General features: G+C 48.7%; 1 protein-coding gene across 1 annotated transcript; it reads right to left on the minus strand.

The window, feature by feature from the left end:
* Positions 1 to 158: 158 nt before the first annotated feature.
* Spryd3 (SPRY domain containing 3) lies at positions 159 to 18139 on the minus strand. Its single transcript, XM_075960750.1, has 11 exons — positions 17814 to 18139; positions 15047 to 15193; positions 13912 to 13987; positions 12304 to 12428; positions 11916 to 12051; positions 10382 to 10567; positions 2820 to 2969; positions 2457 to 2514; positions 1857 to 1976; positions 1605 to 1774; positions 159 to 1324 (listed from the first exon to the last, which is right to left on the minus strand). The coding sequence occupies exons 1-11, from the start codon at positions 17834 to 17836 to the stop codon at positions 1190 to 1192; spliced, it is 1326 nt and encodes a 441-aa protein (XP_075816865.1). The 5' UTR covers positions 17837 to 18139; the 3' UTR covers positions 159 to 1189.
* Positions 18140 to 26248: the final 8109 nt, after the last annotated feature.

Below are 26248 nucleotides of genomic sequence, written 5' to 3' on the forward strand. Positions count from 1 at the left end.
TTGATTACTTCTTCATAGGAAGAAAAAAATGCACATCTGCAAGAGACATCCCCTTGCCGGCCTGTGTGCAGGAGATGCCTGGGGCCACCCACCCTCAGCTGCCAATACCAACTTGCCCTGGCCCTCTGACTTTCCAGAAAGGAGTCCCTTTCTGTGTGTCCTGATAAATATGGAAACTCCGTCTTTATTGGGTGTATAAACATTTCTGGTCTGTACATACATTTCATACATCATAGTGCAGGGCCGGAAGGAGGGGCAAAGTAGCCCCAGCAGCACAACAGCACCCCCCCCCCAGTTCAACCCACTGTGCAAACTGAGACCAAGAGCCCCTGAAATGGGGGGAGAAGATGGGGGAGTTGGTTGCGGGGCGGGGGGTCTATGTAGACTCTAGAATCAAACACTGAAGCAAAAACAGTCAACTGGCACAAGCAGCAAGCTGGGCACAGGGTCGGGGAGTGAGCAAGGAAAGGGAGGTGAGGGGACAGCTGTGGCCCTGAGCGAAAGCCACAACGTAATACATGCCTAGAGCCTTAGCCCCATCTCGGGGAGCCAGGGCTAGCGGTGCCTTGAGGAAGAGTGCAGACAAGGAGAAGAAGCAAGGGCTACAGTCCCATGCCACCACACAGGCCCGCACTCACATGTAGTAAGGGTAGTCTGTGTGGGGGCAGGTAGGGAGCCAGGCTCAGGCTTTCTGTGGTGCTTGAGTGTGGGGGCGGGGTTGTCTCTCAATGGAGACCCTAGATGTGACTTAGGACAGCAGCCGGTGAAAGGAGAGATGGCCAAGACAGACCCCCTAGCCCAGCCAGGGGGAGACAGCAGCAACTGGCTCACATGAGGGCAGGGAATGAAAAGAGGTTTCAGGGGAACTATGGGTAAATAGGGACAGGCAGGCTGCCTCTACTTCACCCTCAGCCCAAACAGCAGGTAGGCTTACGCCTCCCAGTTTCCACAGGGTCCAGTGAGTAAAAGGAGATCTGGGTGCCCACTAACCAAAGCAAGGGGACATCAACACTGTTCTCTGCCCATTCCTATCACCAAAGGCTCAGGCCCAGGGACAGAAGGTCCAGCCTGACTGGGCCCTGAGCTGGTAGGGGCAGGGTAATGTCCTCTCAGGGCCTGCTGGTGAACAAACCCTGGGGGAGACTGGAGGGAGGCTGCAGAAGGAGAAGGGCAGATGCGCAGTGAAGCCTTAGCCACTTAAGGGGTGCAGGTCAACTTTCACCTTCTCCCCACAACTGAGCATTCCAATGGTTGGAAAGAAGCCTCCAGAAGGCACAACAGCATCCTTCTTCCCTATGATCTTGCCATTCCGGGTGAAGAAAACCTGGTGGTGGAGGCAGAGAGAAGGTGGACACTGGTCTCTCCCCTGGGGATACTCAGGCATGAAGCCCAACTTTGGGAGTCTTTTGGGGTGATATGGGAAGCAACCACAAGAGGGCGGGTCGAGGCTGGAAAATAGGCCGGAACTACATAGCCTGGACTCTTAGAGCTACTGTGAGCCCTGGCAGCTCCAGACCTTGACTCCTCCTCCCACCTGCTCCCAGGGGTCCTGTTTTCACTCGTGGTCTCCCCGGGACCCAGAGTGAGCCCAAACCCCTACTCACCACCACCTTCCTGCCCTCATGCTCCTGCTCTATCTCTTCTTCCTCTTCCTCCTCCTCTTCCTCCTCTTCCTCGTCACCTTCCTGGTGCAGGTACATGACATTTCGGACATTCCGGACAGCCCGGGCAGTTGGGGACAAGATTACTGTGTCACAACTGTCATCACTGTCCCCTAGGAGACAGAAAACATGAGCTCCTATGGTACCTACCGCCCACTGCCCTGAGCAGTCTGGCTGCTGCCCAATTTCACTCACCCTCACTGTCCAGAATGTAGTCCCGGGGGAACATGATTCCACAGCCCATAATGTCCCCTTTGTAACAGCGTGGCCCAAAGGGGTCCCCCACACCACTGCCATGGAAGATCTTCCCATCATCTGTTGGAGGGGGGAAAGGACACATTGAAGGGGCTGACTCTACAATTCTCAGGGTGACAGAAAGGTCAGAGACAGGTGCATGAAGGATGCTAGGTTTTAAAAAAGAAAACAATGTCCATTTGATTGAACTGGTCAGAAGGACAGAGTCCCTAGGGTGGATGAGCAAGCTGGGAAGGGAGGGAGGGGAGTCCAGGCGGGAAACCCTACAGGAAATCTGAGCAATCTTCAGGAAGGGCCTGCAGTGTTCACTCTGGCCCAGTCCTCCTTCCCTGTCCTCTGCCTCTGACTTTCAGGACTGAGAATAAAAATAAGATGATGGGAAAGTCTGAGCAGCCTAGAAAAAGGAAAAGAGAAGCTACACGCGAGTCTGCAGAATGTGGGACCCAGTGTCCCATCTCCCCAGCCTCCACACCAGCAGAAGCTACACGCGAGTCTGCAGAATGTGGGACCCAGTGTCCCATCTCCCCAGCCTCCACTCACCTGCATGGTACGCCACAGACCCTCTGCTCCAGCCAGGGTGCCTGTTCTTGGGATAATCCTACAGCAGGAAGACAAAAGGAAGTCTGTGACATCACCCATGATGAACAGGGACAGAAACAGAAGAAAGGGGCATCTGACTCAGCAACAACTCAAATGGGCTGGCAGTGCCAGACAAGGTGACACACTTGGGACACTGTCTTCTGTCACAAGGTCTGTCCTCTAAACAAACACTTAGAACTACGCTCTGCCTCAGCTCACAACTTTCCTCTACAGGCCCCTGTCCAGGTTTCCCAGCGTTTCCTGGCCCCATCCCAACAGCCCCAAACTGACCCCACAGGGAGAAAGACAGCACTTGGTGCCCACCTTCCTGGCCAGCCCCAAGGCGATGTAGCATTTCTCTCCAGGGTCCACAATCTCCACCTCGAAGTAATGGCTACGGGTGCTGAGTGGGTGCCGGGCCTGAGCCAGCCCCACATCCACGATACTCTTCCCCTTCCCCAAATATTCCAGCAGCTGTGGAGTAAGAGCCAGAGGGCAGAGGTCAGGGGAATACTTTCCTGGACACTGGACCAGTTTTCTGAGTCTGACAGAATCCCCTGGCTAAATGAAAAGGGATTCTAAAGGCAAAGTGGACTCTGAATTCTAGGCAGGCAGAGGACAAGGATGGCAGAAACAGGTGGTGAGTGTGAGATGTGGGAAGCTCACTGGGGTCTTTAGGCTGGAACATCCATTCCTTGGACAACCCAAGCCTGCCTTCCTTCCTGGAAGAGGAAGGAGAGCAAGGAGCATGTAGGAGTTAGGAGCCAACCGCAGATACACGAGGGGAGGGGACAGGCTCAGAAGCCAATTCTGCACAGATGGGACTGACGTGGTTTCTCAAGACCTGTCCCACTTGGCCCTGAAATGAACACTCCTTTCTGGGTCAGGGAGGTGCTCAAAAGAGCCAAGAACCTAGAGATAACAACTCTATCCTTCCTTTTACATGGGCAAAGGTGAAAAAAACGGCAGGTACTCCAGTTCCCAACCCTCACTCAGGCTGGAGTTGGGTGTGAAGGTAGAAGGTGGATAAGACAGGTTCTGGGGCCCTTCAGTCCCTCATGGTCTTGCCTGCATACAACAGGGTAACAACCCCAATCTGGGAAGCTTTACCTACCAAATGTCATGGTAACAGTGGGGCTCAACCCCATCTCCTTTTACCTACCTAGCATCACCTAGGATTCCTTGATTCCCTTTTTTTTTTTTTTTTAATTTTCGAGACACGGTTTCTCCGTAGCTTTTGGTTCCTGTCCTGGAACTAGCTCTTGTAGACCAGGCTGGCCTCGAACTCACAGAGATCCACCTGCCTCTGCCTCACAAGTGCTGGGATTAAAGACGTGTGCCACCACCGCCCGGCCCTTGATTCCCTTTTAACTAACCTAACTGCCCCTCAAGACTTTCCTCCTACTCTCTAGAAAGCACATGTCCTGGGCCTCCTCCGCTAATCCCTAGCAAACCTGACGAAAATGGCCTCACCACACTAACATCCTACACCACCCTGAAGGCCTGAGGGTGTCTCCTGCAGAAGCCAGCCCTACTCATCCCCCTTCAGAGTGGACAAGAAGATCTCACTCTGCTCACCTCCAGATCCTCCAAGTCTACCCTCCTATACTCCAAAGACAAGTGAGGACAGATGGGGAAAAGCCAGAGGTGCGTGGGAGCCGCAGGGCCACACCCAGACCCACCATGTATTCTGTCTGTAGCCATTAGAGTGTTCCCCGGCCTGGCTCTGCTCAGTATCTCTCCCTAGCCAGGAGAAGGGTCGTTTGGTGTCTATTAGCCTCATCTATCAAGCAGCCTATGACCCACTCTTTCCACCAATGCTGCAGAGCTGGATCAGAGACCCCACAGCTGCCTTTGACCCATCCTATCCAACTGGCCTCTATGTTGGAAACAGGGTGTTCTCTAGTTCCATGGCCAAAAGGCAACTGATCCAGATCCTGATCCTTGGGAAAAACCCGCCCAACCATTCCCTCTGCCTAAGCCCACAGGGGGCTGCGGCTGCGGTTCTACTGACAGGGTGGGGATACTTCCTAAGGGCAAGAGGCCATAAGGATGACTGGCCTTGACATGGAACTTCACCCACACCCACGGTTCCTGAAGAACACTGGGGCAGTCGCTGACATTCCAGCCCTGAGCAAGAGTGGAACCATCCATCCTATCTCAGGGCGGTCACCCCAAATTAGAGGTTGTTCTCCTGCTCCCAGCAAGTCCTCCTGAGCCTTCAACATAGACAGCTTAGAGCAGGGAGTCACCTCCCTGGCAGATCTTTTCTGGGTACCATTTTGGGACTCTGGAGATTTGACTTCTAGAGCCTTGGTTGTCAGGATCTGTAGGTTTGGTCCTTCAGTCTATGCCTTGATTGCCTCTTAGCTTGAAAGATGAAGTTCAAACCCTACCTAGTATTACTATTACTTAGTTGTTACTAAGCTTGAACAACGTATATTCATTGTACATTCATATAAGAAAAAAAGCCTTGCCGGGCAGTGGTGGTGCATGCTTTTAATCCCAGCACTCAGGAGGCAGATCTCAGTGAGTTTGAGGACAGCCTGGTCTACAAAGTGAGTTCCAGGACAGCCAGGACTACAACACAGAGAAACCCTGTCTTGAAAAAACAGCAAAACAAAACCAAAAAGAAGAAAAAGAAAAACAGGGAAAAAAAGCCTTAATGTCTTCATCAGTAAAATGGGGACAATACTACTTGTAGCTTCAAAAATAGTAAAGATAAGATGAAGTGATCAGGGCATCAATGGAGCCCGCCACGGCCAGTTAATGAAAACACACATTCTGTCAGGAAATGGGGACTGGGATAGTGTAACAACCAATCATAATGGACATGACCTCTCAGCCTATATCTCCCACTAGAGCAAAAAACAACCCTTAGGCCACCGAGGATGATATTAATAGTACTATGCACCATATAGTCAAGAGTTCTACCCTGAGAAAGCTCCAGCCCCAGTTATCCTGCTGTGCACCTTAGCTGGGGAGAGGGAACCCTCTCCATGAGAGCCTCAAGCACACCACCCCCACTCATGCCCGTTACAGGGGCTGCAGACCACCGAGAGCTTAGCTGAAGCTGCAGATCAGAATTCTGTCTACACTCTCTTCTCTTGTTGATTCCCACTCTCTCACTTCTGGCCAGCAGAGACTAGTTCTTCCCAACAGGAGCAAGCATGATGGGCTCAGAAGTAGCTGAAACAGGAATCAAGAACAAGCTCCCAGCTGGGCCTCAACACAGCCTCCTCTGGAGCTGGATCTAGGGAGGATCCTCTTCTTTTCTGTACCAAAGCTGCCACTGTAAGGAGCATGTAAGAACAGTGAACAGTAAACAAAGACAAGATTAGTCTAATGTACAGACAGCCAGCTCCTACAACCATCTCCAACATGACCTCACTTTGCTGGCCCTGGGGCAGCAGCAATCCTTCAACATCTTCAGCCCTCTAAGGCAAGGGAACCTAGGACTTCTTTAAAAGGAGGGAAAACTGAGGTTACAGACAGTAGGGAAAGAACTCACCCGGCAGAACTCACTCAAAAAGAGCTACAACAGGAGCTAAAGAGAGGGCTCAGTGGTTAATAGCACTTGCTGCTCTTCCAAAAGACGAAGGTTAGGTTCCCAGCAACTACATACTGATTCATAACCATCTGTAACTACAGTTCCAGGGGATCCATGCCCTCTTGTGACCTCCAAAGGCAGCAGGCATACACATGGTACAAAGATACACATGCAGGCAAAACACCAAGGCAGGCAGGCAGGTTGATTGGAACCGTGGCTCAGGTGGCAGAATTTGCCTAGTGTTCATCAATCCCCAGCCATCATAGAGCAGGTGTGCTGATAGCCCCAGCACTCAGGAGGTAAAAGCAGGAGGATTGGATCAAGGTCAGCTTCACTATCTTCACTATCTAGTGGCTCAAGGCCAGATGGGGTAGTGAGATGCTGCCTCTGGAAGGAAGAAACAATAACGAACACTGCCATCACCTGACCAACAGCGTAGACGCAGCGTGCTGCAGAGTGCCGGCGAGTGCCGTAGCTTGCTGTCAATGCCCAATAACTTGGGAGAAGATCAAAATTCAAAATCTTTTTCTCCCTTGTAGTACTAGGGATTAAATGAATTCAGGGCTTCATGCACGTAAGACAAGTGTCTGACCACTGACCTACCTCAAAAATTCAAAATCTGAAGTACAGCCTGGTACAGTGACACATGCCTTTAATCCCAGCATTCAGGAGACTGAAGCTGGAGGATCCTTGTGAACTCAAAGCCATCCTGGTATACATAGAGAGTTCCAGGCCAGACAAGGTTACAAAGTGAGGCCCTGTCTAAATAATAATAATAATATCTGAACTATGGCTTCTACTGAATGCACACAGTTCTCACATCACAATTAAGTCGTGAGCTATCAGTATTAAACTGTCAAAAAGGACACAGGAATAGGTCAAGGAATGGCTATCTGGGCCTACTTTCCCTATTCACTGGCTAGTTGACAATTTGAGCGAGTCCCTTCACTTTTACTAGGACCGCTCTTCACAGAACAAGAGAATGTTTGAAAATGTGGGAAACATGCTGTGCTACCATAACCCTACCAGTAACTTGTGTCTGGATGTTAGACACTAACTGTCTCCTGCACATGAGGAAGTGTCCTGGGCTGGTAAGACGACTCAGCAGCGAAAGACACTAACCGGCAAGCCTGATGACCAAGTTGGGCCCCAGGACCCACATGGTGGTAGAAGGAAAGGATTCCTATAAATTAGCTTTGATCTCCACACGCATGCCATGTTATGTGCATGTGTGCACACACACAAATGAATGAATGTTAAAAAAATAACTGTTCCAACTGAAGTACCACTTATGTCCGTCTGAGAGAAACTTTAGATTAGGTCAGATTTGAGGCCTTTCCAAACCTCCATGGTTCTGGGGCACCCTACTGAGGCTACCAGCTAAGCCTGAAGAAGGCCTTGGGCCCAAGGGCAAGGAATGTGAAAAACAAGGGCAAAGAATGAAACCGTAGTCTAGTCATCTTTAAAGGAAGGAACTCTCCTTCCAGGACAACACAGCTCTGATTAGAAATACAGTAGATGGTACAAAAGAATAGAAGATGAAAGAAACCGGGCACGTTGTCCTCATTTGAAAGATGGGACAGTCGGCAAACCTAAAAGGACATTTGTCCTTTACTCATTCCTAGGGCTGAAGAGACGGCTAAGGGGGTAAACGCACTTGCTGCCAAGCCTGACCAACAAACTTCAACTCCTAGAACCCACATGGCAGAGGGAGAGACCCATCTATATTTGTCTTCTGACCTCCACATGCACACATACACACACACAATAAATTCAATAATAAATGAGTAAAAGATACACCAAAGAACTAGAGAGAGAAAGAGACTGACTCATAGCCAGGCCTGGTAGCTCGCGTCAGTAACCTCAGGACTCAGGAGGCTGAGGTAGGAAGATTACCAAAAATTTAAGGCTAGCCTGAGTTCCAGGGCAGACTGACAGTATGAGACTGTCTAAAAACAGACAGACAGACAGACAGACAGCTGCCTGAGTCCACTGCAGGGGAGCCTATGCTCATGGTGCAGTGAACTTAACCTGCCAGCAGTCCTAAGCTGAGGTGTGGGGGCTTAAAGACAGACAAACTCTAAAGCTACACTTAAGAGAAAAAAGTTCCTGAGTGGACTGAGGACGCTGAGGGTAGGACGAAAGAAAGACTATTTATAATGTCTACAGGATTCCACCTCAATTAGAAAAGATGCCTGGGAGGGGCTGGGAATGGAGTGGAGACAGGTCCAGGCAGAGGAAGGATGCCAGGAAAACATTGGAGGAGAGGTCATAGATGAGAGCTGGAACATGGCCCTGGCTCAGGCCCAAGTTCAACTCTGTGGATGTTGTTAAAATGATGGCAGAAGGGGAAACAAAGAAGCGATGAGTCAAGGATGAGCATCTGAGGCCTTGGCTCACAACCACCTCAGCCCTCACACCCCGGGCCAGAGGGAAGCAGGGCATCAGAACAGCAGGAGGGTGCACATGTTCTCTGAGCTCAGTTTACCTGGCGCTCCACAAGGAAAGGCCTTGCTCATAACCCACTTCCATCCCCCACTACTTCTGTTTCCCTCTCACAGGACAATTTGAAAAAAACCTGCGTTGAGGCGAGAAGGCCAAAGACCAGGCTGGGAGCGGAAAGGCAGCGGGAGAAGAATTTTAAGTGGGAGGACTGAGCATCTCACAAGAGGTCAGTTAAACTCCTGACTCGCATCTCTTCACTCCCAACACAGCAAGAGGCACAGAGGGCAGGCAGCAAGACAGCCCAGGAAAGCTCAAGCCCCAGAGAGGCAACTGCAGGTCTGAAGAGAGGGGCTTGAAAGCTGGGAGGCTCCAGGTCCTCCCTGACATCTTCCATCTGTCTTGTCATCTTTTTTTTTTAAACATTTTATTTATTTATTATGTATATAATATTCTGTCTGTGTGTATGTCTGCAGGCCAGAAGAGGGCACCAGACCTCATTACGGATGGTTGTGAGCCACCATGTGGTTGCTGGGAATTGAACTCAGAACCTTTGGAAGAGCAGGCAATGCTCTTAACCATTGAGCCATCTCTCCAGCCCTGTCTTGTCATCTTCTACAAAAAACAAAGAAGAGATTAACACTTAAGTTTATTCAAGATCCCCAAAACTGGGCCTGTATGCAGGCCTGTAATCCTCACTTCTTGGAAGGTGGAAGTATATAAATTCGAAGTTCAAGACCTGCCTGGGTTAAAGATTGAGTTTAGATATCAGCCAGGGCAGCTTAGCTAAGACCTTATCCCCCCAAAATAATAAAAGACCTAGAGATACACACAGTTCACTGGGAAAGGACTTGTTTAGCATATGCAATGTTCTATGTTCAATAACCAGCACCACCACCACAACCAACACCAAAACCCAACTGTTGTGGGACAATCTGTTTGCACACTGTGAAAATGTGTCTCTGTCAAGGCACCTTCTGACTGGTCTAGTAAAGAGCTGAACAGTCAACAGCTAGGCAGGGGAGGATAGGCAGGACACTGCCAGGCAGAGATAAGAACTCTAGGAAGGAATCAAGAGAAGTAGAAATTCTCCAACAAGATGCAGGCATACAGTATGGAAGGAGAGGTAACGATCCACACAGCAGAACGTAGATTAATATAAATTTAAGTTTTAAGAGCTCATTGGGAACAAGTCTAAGCTAAGGCCAAGCTTTCATAATCAATAAGTTTCTGTGTCATTATTCAGGGGAGAAAATCTGACTAAATCCAATTCCTAGACTCTTCTCCCATATTTGTTCATCAGTTCTATGACTAGAGTTGAATCAAGCCAAAAGGGAAGAATAAGAAGTGGGCTTCCAAATCAGTTCTCAAACCCTGAAGAAAGAGAAACCTGCAAACCAGGCTATTCTGGGAATCAACAGCCAATGTGAGCTCCCAGATGAAGGGAAAAGAAGGAAGGGGTGACACTCAGATCACATGTTTGGACTCCAAGAACCTTGCCAAGGCCTCAGGTTATTTTACCCAAACTTCCACTTTCCAAAGTTGCACAAAAGCCTCTCTACTAGGTGAGGCAGCACAGGACTGGGGCTCAAGAGGCCACAGCCAGTGGAAAGCAAATTCAAGACCAAGTAACATTACTGAGGTATCTCAAGGAGAAGAAAAGAAAGAGCAAGGCAAAGTGACCTGCATTTAATCCCAGCACTCGGGAGGCAGAGGCAAGTGGATCTCTGTGAGTTCCAGGCCAGCCTGGTCTGCACAATGAGACCCTGTCTCAAAGAAAGAATGGTTGGAGATGACACTGTTCTTCCTCCTCATTCTAAGCAATGTCTAAGCATGGTATTGATGTCCACATGTGTTCTTCCCAGACCATTCACCCTCATTGCCTTTTACTTACGGTCCCACAGACTCTGACATCATGCAGCCGGCCCCATTCATCTTCATAACTGTCCACCATCATGACGCTGTCATCCTCACGGCCCAACTCAGCATTGAGGTGCAGCCTCACCTCCTCACCCAGGGAATGCATACCAACTGCTGGGAAGAGCCCATCTGGGGACATGGGCATGATGGTGGAGCCCACCTGCAGCACAAGGAGAGAGGAGGAAGTTGCCATGTGGTTCACTTTCCCACAGCTCATCCAGTTCTCAAAAGGGCACTTCCAAGATGGTAAAACTAAGAATTATCACACACACACACTCACAGACTGAAGAACAGAGGCCCAGGAGAGTTTAACATTTGGTAAGTGCTCCTTGCCAAGCAAGTTCCATGGAGCTAGAAGTCAAGCCTCAGTCTCTGGACTTGCTGCCAACTCTGCAAACACCTGCATGAGTGCCACAGCAGCACCTATGCCCACCTGCTAAGGCTGCAAAGGAAGCAACCTCTTGTCTGGCTTGAGAAGCAATCTTCCCCAGCGGTGTGGGAGTAGGGAAGGAGAGGGAAAGAGTTGTGTTTCTCTCTCTTACCAAAGCCACCACCTCTGAAGAGAAAAGGGTTCAGGGAGTAAAAGAAAGAAAATAAAACCAAAGTACATATTGCCCCAAATATTCAAACCAACCAGGCCCTACAGCTGACACAGCGTAGCTTCCCTGGAACTGGAGTTACAGACAGCTGCGAACTGCCATGTGGGGACTTAAAATTGAACCCGGGTCCTCTGGAAGAGCAGTCAGTGCTCTTAACCACTGAGCTATCTCTCCAGCCCCGCTTTTTACAGTTTTATTGAGAATTTCATACATGCATATTATGAGGTTTGATCAAATCCACCCCCCATTCTCTCCCCTCCAATTTCTTCCCTACCTCCCCCACAGCCAGGTATCCCTCCTAACTTCCTGTACTATTTTTTTTTTAAAACCCACTGAGTCAACTTAGTGTTGCCTATATGTGCAAGGATGTAGAGTCATCTTCTGGAACACGAGTAGCTTCCCAGGGCCACATCCCTAAAGAAAACATTTTTAAAGATAGTGCCTCAAGTAACCCAAACTGTCCTTGAACTCACTACACAGCAAGAAAGACTTGGAACTCCTGATTCTCAGAGCCTCCATTTCCTGAGTGCCTCAGGCACCCTGTTTCGGCGATGCTGGGAACTGAACCCAGAGCCTTGGGCATGCTAGGCAAACACACTACCATGTTAGCTACATTCACAAACTCTTCCTTCCTCCAAATCCTGTATCTCTCCCCATGCTGGTTGTAGATACTTGCCCCTCTAAGCCAAGGACCTGGATCATGTCCCAGCTGCCCAGGGCAGGGAAGAGGCGGCAGGGAACAAAGCCACCAGACTCTCCATGGTCACGCTCACAGACCCTCAGGCAGAGACAAGCCCCTGAGCCCTCTCAGACGGTTCCCTCAGGCAGAGACAAGCCACTGAGCCCTCTCAGATGGTTCCCTCAGGCAAAGACAAGCCACTGAGCCCTCTCAGATGGTTTCCCACTCACCCGTTTCCCATTCTTGGTGAAGAAGATCTGGGCAGTCTGCACATCAAAGGACACAGGCTCAATGCCACAGCCAATCCGGTCCCCAGAATTGCACTTTGAGCCAAACTGGCGCCCCTTGGCTCGGCCATTGTATAGCCTATAGAGAGAGTGGCACAAGACAGAACTGTGGTACCTGCTTCTACTCCACAACACCTTCTCCACTCTTGATGGCATCCACCTGTGTCCTGGTATTCGCGTCACCCTCTCTCACCCACACACCCACAAGTGTGCCTTACCTACTTAAGATTATGAAAAAACCCAAGATAGGAAGTGGTGGAGAAACCACCCAGAGGCAGGGCAGCTTATCCTCCACATCTAGACTTCAACTTCACAGCAAAGAACCACTCACTTGCCATCATCAGCATGGTAGGCTACGGAGTCGGGCAACCAGCCAGGCTGGTGATCCAAGCTGTAGTACTGAGGGACCAGCCCCACAGCAATGGTGCCCCGAACACCACTGTCCACAATGGATACCTGAAGGGGAGAGATCAAGAACAGTTCCCAGTGACAGACAACTGAACGAACTTCAGGGCTCAAAGAGACCCGGGGGTGAGAGAGGACAGGATCTGCATGAGAGAGCAAGGAAAGGCAGGGCCTCTTTCTTGTGATTATTTAGGCAACCATTCTTAAGCCTTGGCTGGGCATGATGGCTTACACCCTTAATCCCAGCACTCCAGAGGCAGAGACAGGTGATAGTTCCAGGACAGTCTAGTGTACACGGAGAGACAGAGAGTTTCAGGCCAACATAGGGAGATCCTGTCTCAAAAAAAAAAAAAAAAAAAAAAAAAAGGAGGGCTGGAGAGATGGCTCAGTGGTTAAGAGCATTGCCTGCTCTTCCAAAGGTCCTGAGTTCAATTCCCAGCAACCATAATGTGACTCACAACCATCTGTAATGAGGTCTGGTACCCTCTTCTGCCCTGCAGGCATACAAGCAAACAGAATAATGTATACCTAATAAATAAATAAATAAATATTTAAAAAAAAAAAGGGAAAAAAAAGTAGGGGTGGAGCTGGAGATCTGGCTCATCAGTTTTAAAGTCCATACTGATCAGAGTTTGGCCCCCATGATCCACATCAGGTAGTTCACAATCACCAGTAACCCCAGGTCTTTGCCAATCTGACACTTCTAACTTCTAGCCTCTGTGGGCACTGACTACATTCACATGCACACACCCACACATGGGCATTTATAATAATAATAACAATAATAATAATAATAAAGTTAGGCATAGGATCAATTCTGGGCTTCTATTAGGGCAGCAGTTCTTAACCTGTGGGTCTTGACCTCTTAGGGGTCAAGTGATTCTCTCACTGGGGTCACCAAAGAGCAATGGAAAACACAGATATTCATATTACAATTCATAACAGTAGCAAAATTACAATTATAAAGTAGCAATGAAAATAATTTTATGGGGCTGGAGAGATGGCTCAGTGGTTAAGAGCACTGACTGTTCTTCCAGAGGTCCTGAGTTCAATTCCCAGCAACCACATGGTGGCTCAAAACTATCTGTAATGAGATCTGGCGCCCTCTTATGGCCTGCAGGCATACAGGGAGGCAGACTGTTGTATACATAATAAATAAAATCATTAAAAAAAAAAAGAAAATAATTTTATGGTTGGGGGCCACCACATCATGAGGAAATGTAATAAAGGGTCGCAGCGTTGGGATGATTGAGAACCACTAAACTAGGAAAGTGAGACACGGACGGGTCAAAGTCTACGTAGGCCAGGGGACAGCAGAACACAGGGCAAGGGAGGTGACACCCAAGGTACCTGTCTCTCAGACCACGAGTCAGGCTGTCCTTCACCCTTCTCCCAAAGAAACATTGATGGAAAATTTAAAAGACCAGGTCATAAATCCAGAAGAGCTCCTTGGAACATGACGTATTCACTCCACATCAGCAACCCCATCACCACATCCCGGTTCCCCAGCTTTGCCCATCTACTGCTTGATCACCTCAAAATAATTGCTGTCCTTGGTCAGGGGTCGAGATGCCACATAGCAGCCAACTTCACCAGAATTTCCATGGTAACTAAAGAAATACAGAAAAATTCTATGAGCAGGCAAGCCCAACCTTGTGAAACACAGAGAACTCACAGCAGACTTTAGAAAATCGGCACATAGCCAGGCATGGTGGTATACACCTTTAATCCCAACACTTGGGAGGCTGCAGGAAGAGAAGTTCTGAGTTTGGGGCCAGTCTGGTCTATAGAGTAAGGTCTAGGGCAGCAAGACTATACAGAGAAACCATGTTTTGGAAAAGAAAGATGGGGGGTAGGAAGGAAGGAAGGACAGAGGAAGGAAGGAAGGGAGTGAGGAGAGGAGGGAGGGAGGAGAGTTCCTCTTGTTGCAACTTCAGCCTTGCCTTTAGCCCTGTCCTCAGAGGAACCAGAGAACAACTGATTTCCTGCCTCTGTCAAAGGACTTCAGACTGGAAGAGTCTCTCCGTCCTTATATTTCAGCTTTCTTTCCCTCAGGCTAAATAATGCTACTTCCTTCTCCCTTTAGATGACAACTGTCCAACAGGCAGGAAGGAGTCAGGGTATGTTTAAGACAAATGAGAGAAAAATAAACCAAAGTGCTAGAGTCACAGAGTGGGTGACTGTGTCCCTATAGAACTGGCGCTCCCCAGCCACTCCCTGCGGAACCAGTCTGTGAAATGTAGGCAGAAGGGGACTCTGACCCTCCGACACCTGCCGTGGGAACTTCCCAATCAGAACAGAAGACAGTGAGCCAAGACAGCTGAGGTGGCATGTGCCTGTAACCCCAGCTTTTGGAAAACTAGTCTTAGGGCAGCCTGTCTGTCACAAAAACAAAACAAAACATAGACCCACTGGTGAGATGCTCAGTGGTCCCACCTGATCTGAGAACACTTCCTCACGTTGTCCTTCAACCGCTATCCCCTACAGACACACTAAATAACACCCAGGACAACCTGAGTGACCCAGTGACAAGAGGCAGAAAGTGGCACAGAGGCCACTGGGATGCCCCTCAGTGCAACACAGGGTGCTCTCTCTCAAACACCTGTGTCCCACCTAAGACCTGGAAAAAGACTGACAAGGACAACGTGGAACCATTTCCCTACACTCACCTCAAAGTGTCACCATCCACAAGGATATGCTTGAACCTCTCCTGATATCGGAAGGCCCGGACCTCTCGAATCTCCCGAATCCTCCTTCGCCAATTCAGAAACCGGTAGTGCAAGTTGAGGTCATCCATCTTGTTCATGAGAACAAACCTAAGAGAACAGAAAAGACCGAGAAGGAAGTAGGCTCAGCATAGACTAGCTCAGCCTGTTCAATCTTGAATGTGCAGAGTGTCCCAGACTTGAGACGAGATATCTAACTGAATCTCAATAACTCCAGTCTTTGTTTTGTTTTTGTTTTTTTTTTTTTTTTTTGGTTTTTCGAGACAGGGTTTCTCTGTGGTTTTGGAGCCTGTCCTGGAACTAGCTCTGTAGACCAGGCTGGCCTCAAACTCACAGAGATCCGCCTGCCTCTGCCTCCCGAGTGCTGGGATTAAAGGCGTGCGCCACCACTGCCCAGCTCAATAACTCCAATCTTAGCCACTCAGTTAACAGGTACTTATTGGACCTTTACCATGTGCACTGTCGTCAAAGCTAGGAACAAAGCTATGTGCAAAATAGATGGGATTCGTGTTCTCACAGTTTCCAATCTTGTGGGTATGAGGAAGCATAGCAAGTAATAAGCACAAATGGCCATTTTAGCCAGTGGAAAACACAGAGATGTAGCAGACAGTGGATGGGGACAGTCTCAGAAGTACTGCATATAAGCTGGAAGGAAAGGAGGCAATATGAGAGTACAAGAAGAAGCAGTCATCGAGGCACAGGCCCTTGGGTAGAAAAAAGTGTCTGGTAGAGAAAGACAGAAGGCAAATAAGACTAAGACAATAAGACTAAGGTGAATAAGGCTAAGGACTATCCAGTCAGGAGTTAAATTTTATTTCAAGGATAGTGAGAAACCTCTGTGCCATTTTAAGCGAGAAACAGTATGATTTTAAAACATATAAAATCTTGCTGGGTATGACGGTACTTGTCTTTATTTTATTTTTTTAAAATATTTATTTATTTATTTTATAGTATTCTGTCTGCTTGTATGCCTGCAGGCCAGAAGAGGGCACCAGACCTCATTACAGATGGTTGTGAGCCACCATGTGGTTGCTAGGAATTGAACTCAGGACCTTTGGAAGAGCAGGCAGTGCTCTTAACCACTGAGCCATCTCTCCAGCCCCCGGTACTTGTCTTTAATCTGAGCAGTTTTTAAATTTTTTTATTATCTTTCTGTGTATGGGTATTTTCCTGCATGTATGTCTGTGCATACTGTATATGCCTGGTGCCTTCGGAGACCAGAAGAGGGCATCAGATCATCTGGAACTGGAATTGCAGACAGTTGTGAGGTGCCATGTGGGTGCTGGGAATTGAACCCTGGGACCTCTGGGAGAGAAGCCAGTGATATTTTTTTTCTGGGGTGTGTGTGTGTGTCTGTGTCAAGACAGGGTTTCTCTGCGTAGTCCTCCCTGTCCTGGAACTCACACTGTAGACCAGGCTGGCCTCGAACTAGCAGAGATTTGCCTGACTCTGCCTCCCAAGTGCTAGAAAGGTGTGTGCCACCATGCCCAGCAAGCCAGTGCTCTTAACCACCAAGCCATCTCACCTGCCCATAATCCCAGCACCTTTTGTTTTGGTTTGGTTTTTTGTTATTTTGAGACAGAATTTCTTCATTTAGTCCTGGCTGTCCTGGAACTCATGCAGTCTGTAGACCAGGCTGGCCTCAAACTTGCAGAAATCCACCTGCTTCTGCCTCCAGAGTGCTGGGATTGAGGTCATGTGCCACTACAGCCTGGCAATTATTCTAGCACTTTTAATCCCAGACAGAGGCAAATGGATCTCTGAGTACTAGAACAGTCTGGTCTACATAGTGTATGCCAGGCCAGCCAAGGCAACATAGTGAGGCCTTGTCGCAAACAAAAGAAAAAAGAACCTATCAGCCAGGCAGTGGTGGCCTAAATCCCAGCACTCGGGAGGTAGAGGCAGGAGGATCTCTGTGAGTTCGAGGCCAGTGTGATCCAGGCCCCAAAGCTACAGAGAAACCCTGTCTCGAAAAACCAACCAAACAATTAACCCCCATTCCCTACTGCAGTGTGACAGCAGTTCAGGGGGTGACAGCCACCAAAATGGCAGCAGCGAAGGAGAAAAGGAATGGGACTCTCTTGGTATTTAGACAACCCTCAAGGCCAATAAATGAATGAATGAATAAAATTTTCCAGAGAGTCAAAAGTGGGAAAAGAATGGAGAAATCTTTTCTTCCCACCCCACCCCCCAAACACCTGGCACCGTGCCCCCCACACAGTAGGTGCTTAGCAAACCTAGGCTAAGCTCAGTTGGAAACCAGTGTGCACATCTGGACTGTTCCGAGGGAGCTGCAGACCACACATGCTCCAGCCGAGGCGACACCTGTGGCACAGCACCAGGGCTCCCCTTCTGGGCCCTGGGCCAGGACTTAAAACCAGGTAGAAGCTGGAGCCCCAGACTTGAAGACTCGGATCTTCAAGAACGCGGTAGCCTCAGCCCCGACCAGCAGCAGCAGCGCTGGGTCCTGACGCTGCCTCAGCACCGCCGGTCACTCAGGGGAGACCCAGGGGCCACCCGGCCTTAACCTGTCAGTGCGGCTCCGCCCGGTCTCCACAGGCCCCTCACCGAGGGAGCGTGCGCGGCGGGAGGAACACTAGTGACCAGCGCCCCGGCCCCGCCCCTGAGCCCGGAGCCATCTTCCAGGACCCCCGCCTGGAGATCTGCAGCAACCGAGGCCTCCGGGACCCCGCCCCCGATCCCCGCCTACCGGGGCCGCCGCGTCCTCCTCATCCATAGGCCTCTCAGCTCCGCGCTGTAGCTCTTCGGCCGCCGCCACCACACACATCCGGGTCCCCGCCCTTCCTATGCTCTGCGAGGCCCGCTCACCACGCCGAATCTGACCAATCTGCAATGGTTTCTGTAGACGGACACTCACACCAACCAATCGCAGGCCTCAAGCTGTGTGGGGCGCGGCCCGGTAAACCGGGTACCTACACTCGGCAGAGTCTGAGGAACCCTGGTGTCGGGAGGGTGGGGGAAGCGACGTGGCGGCCCGGACGCCACTGTGGGCGCCAGGAGCTCCGGGAGGCGGTCAAGGGGCGGCTCCCTTGGGGCGGAGCAGGTCACTGTGCCCGCGCAAGCGTCGCAGTATTAGAGCAAGATGTGATGCTTTACTGGTGTGTCCTTTGGTCCCGGTAACAACCTTCGGGGTGGGGGACAGGGTTCTTAAAATGACCTCATTTTTACGCGTGAGCACCCTCAGGCCGAGCTCCACAGCGGCCGCGCTCAGCTGATTCATGTTTTCTTCTCTCCAGAGCGCCACTTTGCATCAATTCGTTCATTCCAGGAAGGACGTTCCAGAACAGGAGAGAATTTAAGAGGCAAAAAGCACAGTGAGGCCGGGCGGTGGTGGCGCAGGCCTTTAATCCCAGCACTCGGGAGACAGAGGCAGGCGGATCTCTGTGAGTTCGAGACCAGCCTGGTCTACAAGAGCTAGTTCCAGGACAGGAACCAAAAGCTACAGAGAAACCCTGTCTCGAAAAATCAAAAAAAAAAAAAAAAGCACAGTGAGATGGAACCCAGTACTGTTGGGGAACAGAGGACTTGGTGGGAAAATTAGGTCAGGTCAGAAGATACTGGAAAGGACACTTAACCTTTATCTCGCATCTCCTATAAAAGCTGTAGTTGCCCTTGGGAGGAATTTGGAATCTTGGATGACTTTCATATTTTGCTCCCGAGACTCACCCTCTGTCTTTAGTACCCTGTGTCAGAAACATGAACAAACATATTGGTGTATTTACACTTCGGAATTTATTGAAAATCAATAAATTAACAAGTTATGTCGGTTTCATTGGCCACAATTTACATGAATAATGGGCTTTTAGCAAGCTCAGTTTTTTTTACTTCAGTATTAATCACTAACTCTTAGGACACACTTTCCACATCATGTGTAGGTTATGCTGTGGCGACAAAAGAGTTAAAGAAGCCCCAGCATGCCGGGCGATGGTGGCGCACGCCTTTAATCCCAGCACTCGGGAGGCAGAGGCAGGCGGATCTCTGTGAGTTCGAGACCAGCCTGGTCTACAGAGCTAGTTCCAGGACAGGCTCCAAAACCACAGAGAAACCCTGTCTCGAAAAAAACAAAAACAAAAAACATAAGCCCCAGCATAATTCAAGAGTTCAGAAGCCTTGCTAGGGACAGAGAGAGCTACCAGGTTACTGAAAAGTTACCCCGCAGCCAGAGGAGAGACCCAGCTAGAGGACTGCTGGAGATGCAGCCTGGAAGGCAGCCACGGCTGCTGCTTTAGCGCCAAGCAGCGGTCACAGGGCTGAGTCCAGCCTCAGGGGCAAAATGCAAGGCTGGATTTGGGTGAACTGACGGACAAACGGTAATCTGAGTAGGTTTCGTAAGCAGGGGACCTGAGCTGAGGGAACTGAAGCCCAGGGACAGGCACACACACAGAGTGGGGACCTTGTCATCACAGTGTTAGATGTCCTCCTCATTATGGGGTCCAGCTGAGGGTATTGCACCCTTTCTAGGTCTGAGTATATTCGATAGGTTCAGCCTGGTGATATGTAAGTGATTTTAATACACCTACTGAGCTTGGATACATTTAGATGGTGGGACTTTTCACTTTTTTAAAAGTCATTTATTTTATGTGCCTTGCCTGCATATATATCCGTGCACCATACGTGAGAGTCACAGACAGTGTGAGCTGCCGTGTGGATTCTAGGAATTGAACCTTGGTCCTCTGGAAGAGTAGTCAGTGCTCTTAACCGCTGAGCCATCTCTCCAGTGCAACCTTTCACTGAGGAATAAATTATGAAGCTAGGTCTCATGAGTGGTGCTGATGGTGTGTGTGTGTGTGTGTGTGTGTGTGTGTGTAGAGCCGTCTTCCTTTGCGCTCACGCTAGAGCCTGAAGCCACTGCCTTACACAATGTAGAATAACTTAAAGGTAAGCACAGCCTAATCCCAGTGCCCTCTTCTGCAGCACCTCGTTTATTTATGTATTTTCAAATGTCAGGTGTGGTGAAATGCACATTTACTTATTTGTTTATTGGACGTGGGTGGGGGGGTACATGCCTGGCTTGGCCTATGTGGATAGCTCAGTAGCTCAGAGGACAACTGGTTCTTTTTTTTTGGTTTTTCGAGACAGTGTTTCTCTGTGGTTTTGGAGCCTGTCCTGGAACTAGCTCTTGTAGACCAGGCTGGTCTCGAACTCACAGAGATCCGCCTGCCTCTGCCTCCCAAGCAGCCAAGCAGGACTTGGTTCTTTCCTTCCACCAGGTGGGGCCAGGGGTTGAACTGAGGTCTTCAGGTTTGGCAACAAACGCCTTTCCCCAGACCTAGACCTAGCACCTCATTTATTCAGATTAGTGTGGTGTGTGTGTGTGTGTGTGTGTGTGTGTGTGTGTGTGTGTGTGTGTGTGTCTGGTTGTGTTTCGTCTCCCTCCGAGCTCAGAATAATCCCTGAGCATGAATAATAAAAACTCAGAGACAGATATGCAACCTGAAGATCAGAAAAGCAAAAGAAGCCACTAGAGTGCTCTTACTTCTTTGAAATCTTCAGACTTAAAAAAAGCTAGTTACTGTCTCATCCTGCCTTATATTACTCTCTAGTGCTGGGATTAAAGGCGTGCACCACCACCTGGCCTCTATGGGTGACTAGTGTGGCTGCTGGGATTCAACGCGTGTGCCACCACTGCCTGACTTGTATGATTGACTAGTGTGACTGTTTTGCACTGACCTTCAGGCAAGCTTTATTTATTAAAATACAAGTGAAATATATTACTACATTTCCCTTTTTTTGTCTAAAATAAAGAAGAAGGCTAGAACTAATATAAGAAAAACTATATACATTAAGTTCAATAACTACATAATAATCAATAAATGCATCAGCAATGTCTAGTCCATTTGCATTTGACAAATTCAGAGAAAATACTCCATTATCTATCTTATCTTGCTGAGTCCAAAATCTTGCACCTAATTTGTTTTCTGTCATAACTTGCTTTCTGCATCTGGTAAACAAGGAAAACTACAACTATAACTATCTAGTCTTCAACTCTCTCAGAGGCCCAAGAAGGAAATAATTTTAATTGAATAAGCAGAAAATGTGAGCAAGCAACTTCCAAAAATTGTGAGAAATGACAAAAACAGCTGACTGCCTGAACAGTCACCCAAAGTTCCTCTGCAACACTTTGAGCCTACAGCCTAGAACACCTGACAAACATCCAAAGGGGCTACACTAGCTTGCACTCCCACCAGCAATGTATAAGTGTTCCCTTTTCCCCACAACCTCTCCAGCATAAGTTGTCATCAGTGTTTTTGATCTTGGCCATTCTTAGAGGTGTAAGATGGAATCTCAGAGTTGTTTTGATTTGCATTTCTCTGATGACTAAGGATGTTGAACATTTCCTTAAGTGTCTTTCAGCCATTTTAGATTCCTCTGTTGGATGTCAGTGTGGTGATTTCTCATAAAATTTAGGAAACAACCTTCCTCAAGTCCCAGTAATACCACTTTTGGGTATATATCCAAAGGATGCTCAATCGTGCCACAAGGACATGTGCTCAACTATGTTCATAGCAGCTTTGTTTGTCATAGCCAGAACCTGGAAACAACATAAATGTTCCTCGACTGAAGAATGGATAAGGAAAATGTGGTACATTTACACAATGGAGTACTACACAGCAGAAAAAAATAACAACAGCTTGAATTTTGCAAAAAAATGAATGGAGCTAGAAAACATTATTTTGAGTGAGGTAACCCAGACACAGAAAGACAATTATCACATGTACTCACTCATAGGTGGTTTTTAAACATAAAGCAAAGAAAGCCAGCCTACAAACCACAATCCCAGAGAATTTAGACAACAATGCAGACACTAAGAGAGACTTACAGAGATCTAATCTACATGGGAAGTAGAAAGTAGAAAAAGACAAGATCGCCGGGAGGTGGTGGCGCACGCCTTTAATCCCAGCACTCGGGAGGCAGAGGCAGGTGGATCTCTGTGAGTTCAAGGCCAGCCTGGTCTACAAGAGCTAGTTCCAGGACAGGAACCAAAAAACTACGGAGAAACCCTGTCTTGAAAATCCAAAAAAAGAAAAAAGAAAGGAAAGAAAGAAAGAAAGAAAAAAAGAAAGAAAGAAAGAAAGAAAGAAAGAAAGAGACAAGATCTCCTGAGTAAATTGGGAGCATGGGGACCTTGGGGGAGAGTTGAAGTGGGGAGGGGAGAAGCAGGGAGGGGAGTAGAGAAAAAATGTAGAGCTCAATAAAAATCAATAAAAAATGTAAAAAAAAAATCTCACGTGGTACTCCATTAACGTATAGCATATTAATCAATTAAACCAATTAGTTTGTTTTTAAATATGCAGTGGATCAACAAATGGCAACACTAAATTCCTTGGGAGCACAATCTCCATTGTGTCCACATCTTCCAGTTACAGTCACATGTTCTGTAGATATATTTAATAATTTCATGTAAAAATAGCTACATCTGTTTTTATTCATTTAACTACACAAAGCAATTTACAGATCCCCACATGCTACTTTTTGTTCACCGATCATTCCTAACTCCCAGAGCGTGACTCTGCTCCATTCTCAGCTTTCCTCTCTCTGGTGTCCTCAAGGCACGGGGAATCTAGAACACATAAGTACACACATATACACACATGCACCTCCCTGCTCCTCCACCTTTCTGCCCTCTCCCTTGGTCTCTCTGCCTGTGTTCCCTACCATCCCTCCCAGCCCTTGTGGAGATGATCTTTTTATACAGTGTGATGATGTGTCTCTGTCCTTCCTCACCTGCCTAAGGCTCCTTCTCAATAAAGAGCTGAATGGCCAATAGCTAGGCAGGGGAGGATAAGTGGGACTTCCAGGAAGAGATAGAAACTCTGGAAAAGAATCTGAGGCACAAGAGATTCACCAGCCAGATGCGGAAGAAGTCATACAGCTGTGAGGAGAGAGACAATGTGGCAAAACTCAGATTAATATAAACAAGTTAATTTAAGTTTTAAGAGCTAGTTGGGAATAAACCTAAGCTAGGGTCAAGCTTTCATAATTAATAAAAATTCTGCACATCATTATTCAAGAGCCAGTGACATATAAAAAAGGCCTGTTCTGCCTGCATGATGGCGCACGCCTTTAATCCCAGCACTCAAGAGGCAGAGGCAGACAGATCTCTGTAAATTCGAGGCCAGCCTGATCTACAGAGTGAGTTCTGGGATAGACAAGACTATCCCTGTCTCAAAAAAACAAAACAAACAAAAGGTATAAAGATACAAAATGGCGCCGGGCGGTGGTGGCGCACGCCTTTAATCCCAGCACTCGGGAGGCAGAGGCAGGCGGATCTCTGTGAGTTCGAGACCAGCCTGGTCTACAAGAGCTAGTTCCAGGACAGGCTCCAAAGCCACAGAGAAACCCTGTCTCGAAAAACCAAAAAAAAAAAAAAAAAAAAAAAGATACAAAATGGCCACACACACTTGGGAGGCAGAGGCAGGCGGATCTCTGTGAGTTCGAGACCAGCCTGGTCTACAGAGCTAGTTCCAGGACAGGCTCCAAAGCCACAGAGAAACCCTGTCTCGAAAAAAAACCAAAAAAAAAAAAAAAATGGCCACACAGATGGTCAAGAGGTGGCAGAATCCAGAATGGGTTTAGTTCTCTTGAACCTAAAGCTTGGAGACTTGGGAAGGAAATTATCTTTGAAAAACCAATTATGGGCAGTGGTAGCGCACACCTTTAATCCCAGAACTTGGGAAGCAGAGGCAGGCAGATCTCTGTGAGTTCGAGGCCAGCCTGGTCTACAAGAGCTAGTTCCAGGAAAGGCTCCAAAACTACAGAGATACCCATTCTTGAAAAAAAGAAAAAGAAAAATCAATTATGCCTCCCTTAACGTCCCTTTATCTCAATTCAGACACAAGATGAGAAGCTGCAGGGGAAGGTGACCCAGCCAGCTGGCTGAACTGGTGTTCACAGAGCTCCACCCTCAGGGTTAAGATGCTGAGTGAGAGCTGAGCTCTGTGATGAGGGGATGCATGTGGAGCACCCCAATGCTTTTGAGAAGAGCCCATTACTTAACCAGGACAGCATGTCAGCAGGACAGGCGATGGCGGGAAACAGGCTGGACTCCAGCTACGGCTATCCCAACAGGCCTGCTCCAGTCAGACTTATGTTCTCTCCCTGCCCAGGTATGCAGCCTTCTTGTCAAACTTAGAGCTGAAAATAGTTCAGGCAGTCCTTTCCCTCTACCCTGCGTTATCCAAAGGGCATCAGTGCCTGGGGATGCATGGGCGTGTGAGATTGGAGCTTCAGTAACGAGAAATGTGTGGTGTGTGACAGGAGTCCCTACCAAGTGTAAGGGTAAACCTACGTCATAGGCCGAGGCTAATTTCCAGATCAGCCCTGGTACCAGCTTCTCCGCAAAAATTCTCATGCAGACTCCACACCGTGTGCTGAGGCAGATGGCTTCCCAAAAGGAGAACTAGCAGAATCCAAGGACTTCTGTCCTCAGGGAGACTTGTACCCCGGCAGGAACAGGCCTGCATCTCTGGACACTCACACCTGAAGGATGAAGAAAGGGGACGTTCCTGCCATTCCCGCCGAAATAAGTGAATTCCTGCACTGTGTAGTGGTGCAGAAAGGGACCAAGACAGCCCTGGGAGCAGAGAACCACTGGAAGGGAAATTGGGGAGGGACAGGACGCAGTGGTGGGTGCTAGGCATTAGTGGAACACGGGGGTCTTCGAAAGACTCACTGAGACCCCAGCAAGGAGTCGTCGTCCTCCTTCCCAGCCTTCCATAGACTTTTTCATCATATTCAGAAGCAGGAAAGTCCATTAAGAGAGGCCCTAGCCAGAAGCATTTGCAGTGAAAGAAGTAAATAAATAATAGGGATAAAAGTTTGGATAGGAACCACGCTCTCTACTCTGGGGTCAGAACACAGAAAGCAGGCTCCAGGACCTTGGTGGAAGATAGCTGTCACTTTTTCCTGCTCTGTATCCGTATCTCATGGCAACGGGAAATCATCACTTCCAAAAAAAATGCTGCTAGTCTTAAAATCTCAGAGTAGCCAGGGGAAGTTCTTTTTATTTTGTATTTGCTTAAAAAGCTCAGGAAGTCCTTGCTAATGTTCTTGCTTGGGGGCCCAGCATTTACTCTTAGTCACTGTCCAGAGCCCTTGTTTTAGGAAAGAATGAGATTGCTGTTGCATAACTCAGAAGTGTGTGTGTGTGTGTGTGTGTGTGTGTGTGTGTGTGGTGGGTGTGTGAGTGTGTGGGGTGTGGGGGTGGGTGGAGGTGGGGGGTGTGAGTGTGTGTGAGTGTGTGGGGTGTGGGGGTGGGTGGGGGTGTGGGGGTGGGGGGGTGGGTGGGGGTGGGGGGTGTGAGTGTGTGTCTGTGTGTGTGTGTCTGTGTGAATAGAGCAATCCCTCTTCTTCCTTGAGACTTTCCGGGAGTACTGGGGACTGGCTCACCCATGCCTAGGGGTGATTGGCACTGCCTTCCGATGGGCCCATTGGTGACCGCCAGGCAAATGAACATAGAGAAACTGAAATCCCCTGGTCAGTCCCTCCCCCAACCCTGTGGGCACAGACTGATCTGAGGAATCCAGACAGAGAAAGGAGAGTAAGGAGGGACAAGCTAACCTCAAGGACAGAGAGGGGGTGAGAACTGGTCTGTGGCCAGACGCCCATCCCTAAACACATCTAGAGTATGATCCCCTGCTTTTCCCCATACCCCCCAGGGTCAGGATCCCCTTTCCTGCCGCTGCATCCCTCATAATCCTTTCCTCATTTCCCTGCGGCTCCCCAGCCTTTTTATCTTCCGAAAAGACTAGGGGTGGAGTCTCTCGATTTTTTTTTTTTTCCCACAGACACAGGCTAGGAGACTTCGTCCCTTTCTTCCTAGGTCTGCTTCTTGACGTTGGTAGGAGCTTCTGCCCAGAGGCCAATTAGGTCTCTTCTAGCGTTTATCCCCCACCATGATTCCTTTTGGGTTCACGCTTAGCCCTCCGCCTTCCATTCCGGAGGGGTTTCTATCGGTCCTTCATCTTCCTGTGCAAACAAGCATGCTAACTGGATTTCAGGGTTCACTGTCCCTCCCTGCACTCCTCCCTATCCCACAGCCCCTTCAGCCAGATGAACAGCTCCCAAATTCTGGGCGAGATTCCAGGAACAAAGCAAGAAAAAAAAAATCAGAACAATTTGGGA

This window comes from Microtus pennsylvanicus, chromosome 2 (genome assembly GCF_037038515.1).
Source record: "Microtus pennsylvanicus isolate mMicPen1 chromosome 2, mMicPen1.hap1, whole genome shotgun sequence".
Taxonomy (NCBI): Eukaryota; Metazoa; Chordata; class Mammalia; order Rodentia; family Cricetidae; genus Microtus; species Microtus pennsylvanicus.

Excerpts from the sequence above, each read along its gene's own strand:
- Spryd3 (XM_075960750.1), bottom strand. The coding sequence starts at position 17,836 with ATGAGGAGGACGCGGCGGCCCCG. Across the intron at positions 2,970-10,381 it reads ATGTCAGAGTCTGTGGGACC|CTGCTGGAATATTTGGGGAA; the intron begins GTAAGTAAAAGG and ends CTTACTCCACAG. Across the intron at positions 1,775-1,856 it reads CTACATTCTGGACAGTGAGG|GGGACAGTGATGACAGTTGT; the intron begins GTGAGTGAAATT and ends TCTGTCTCCTAG.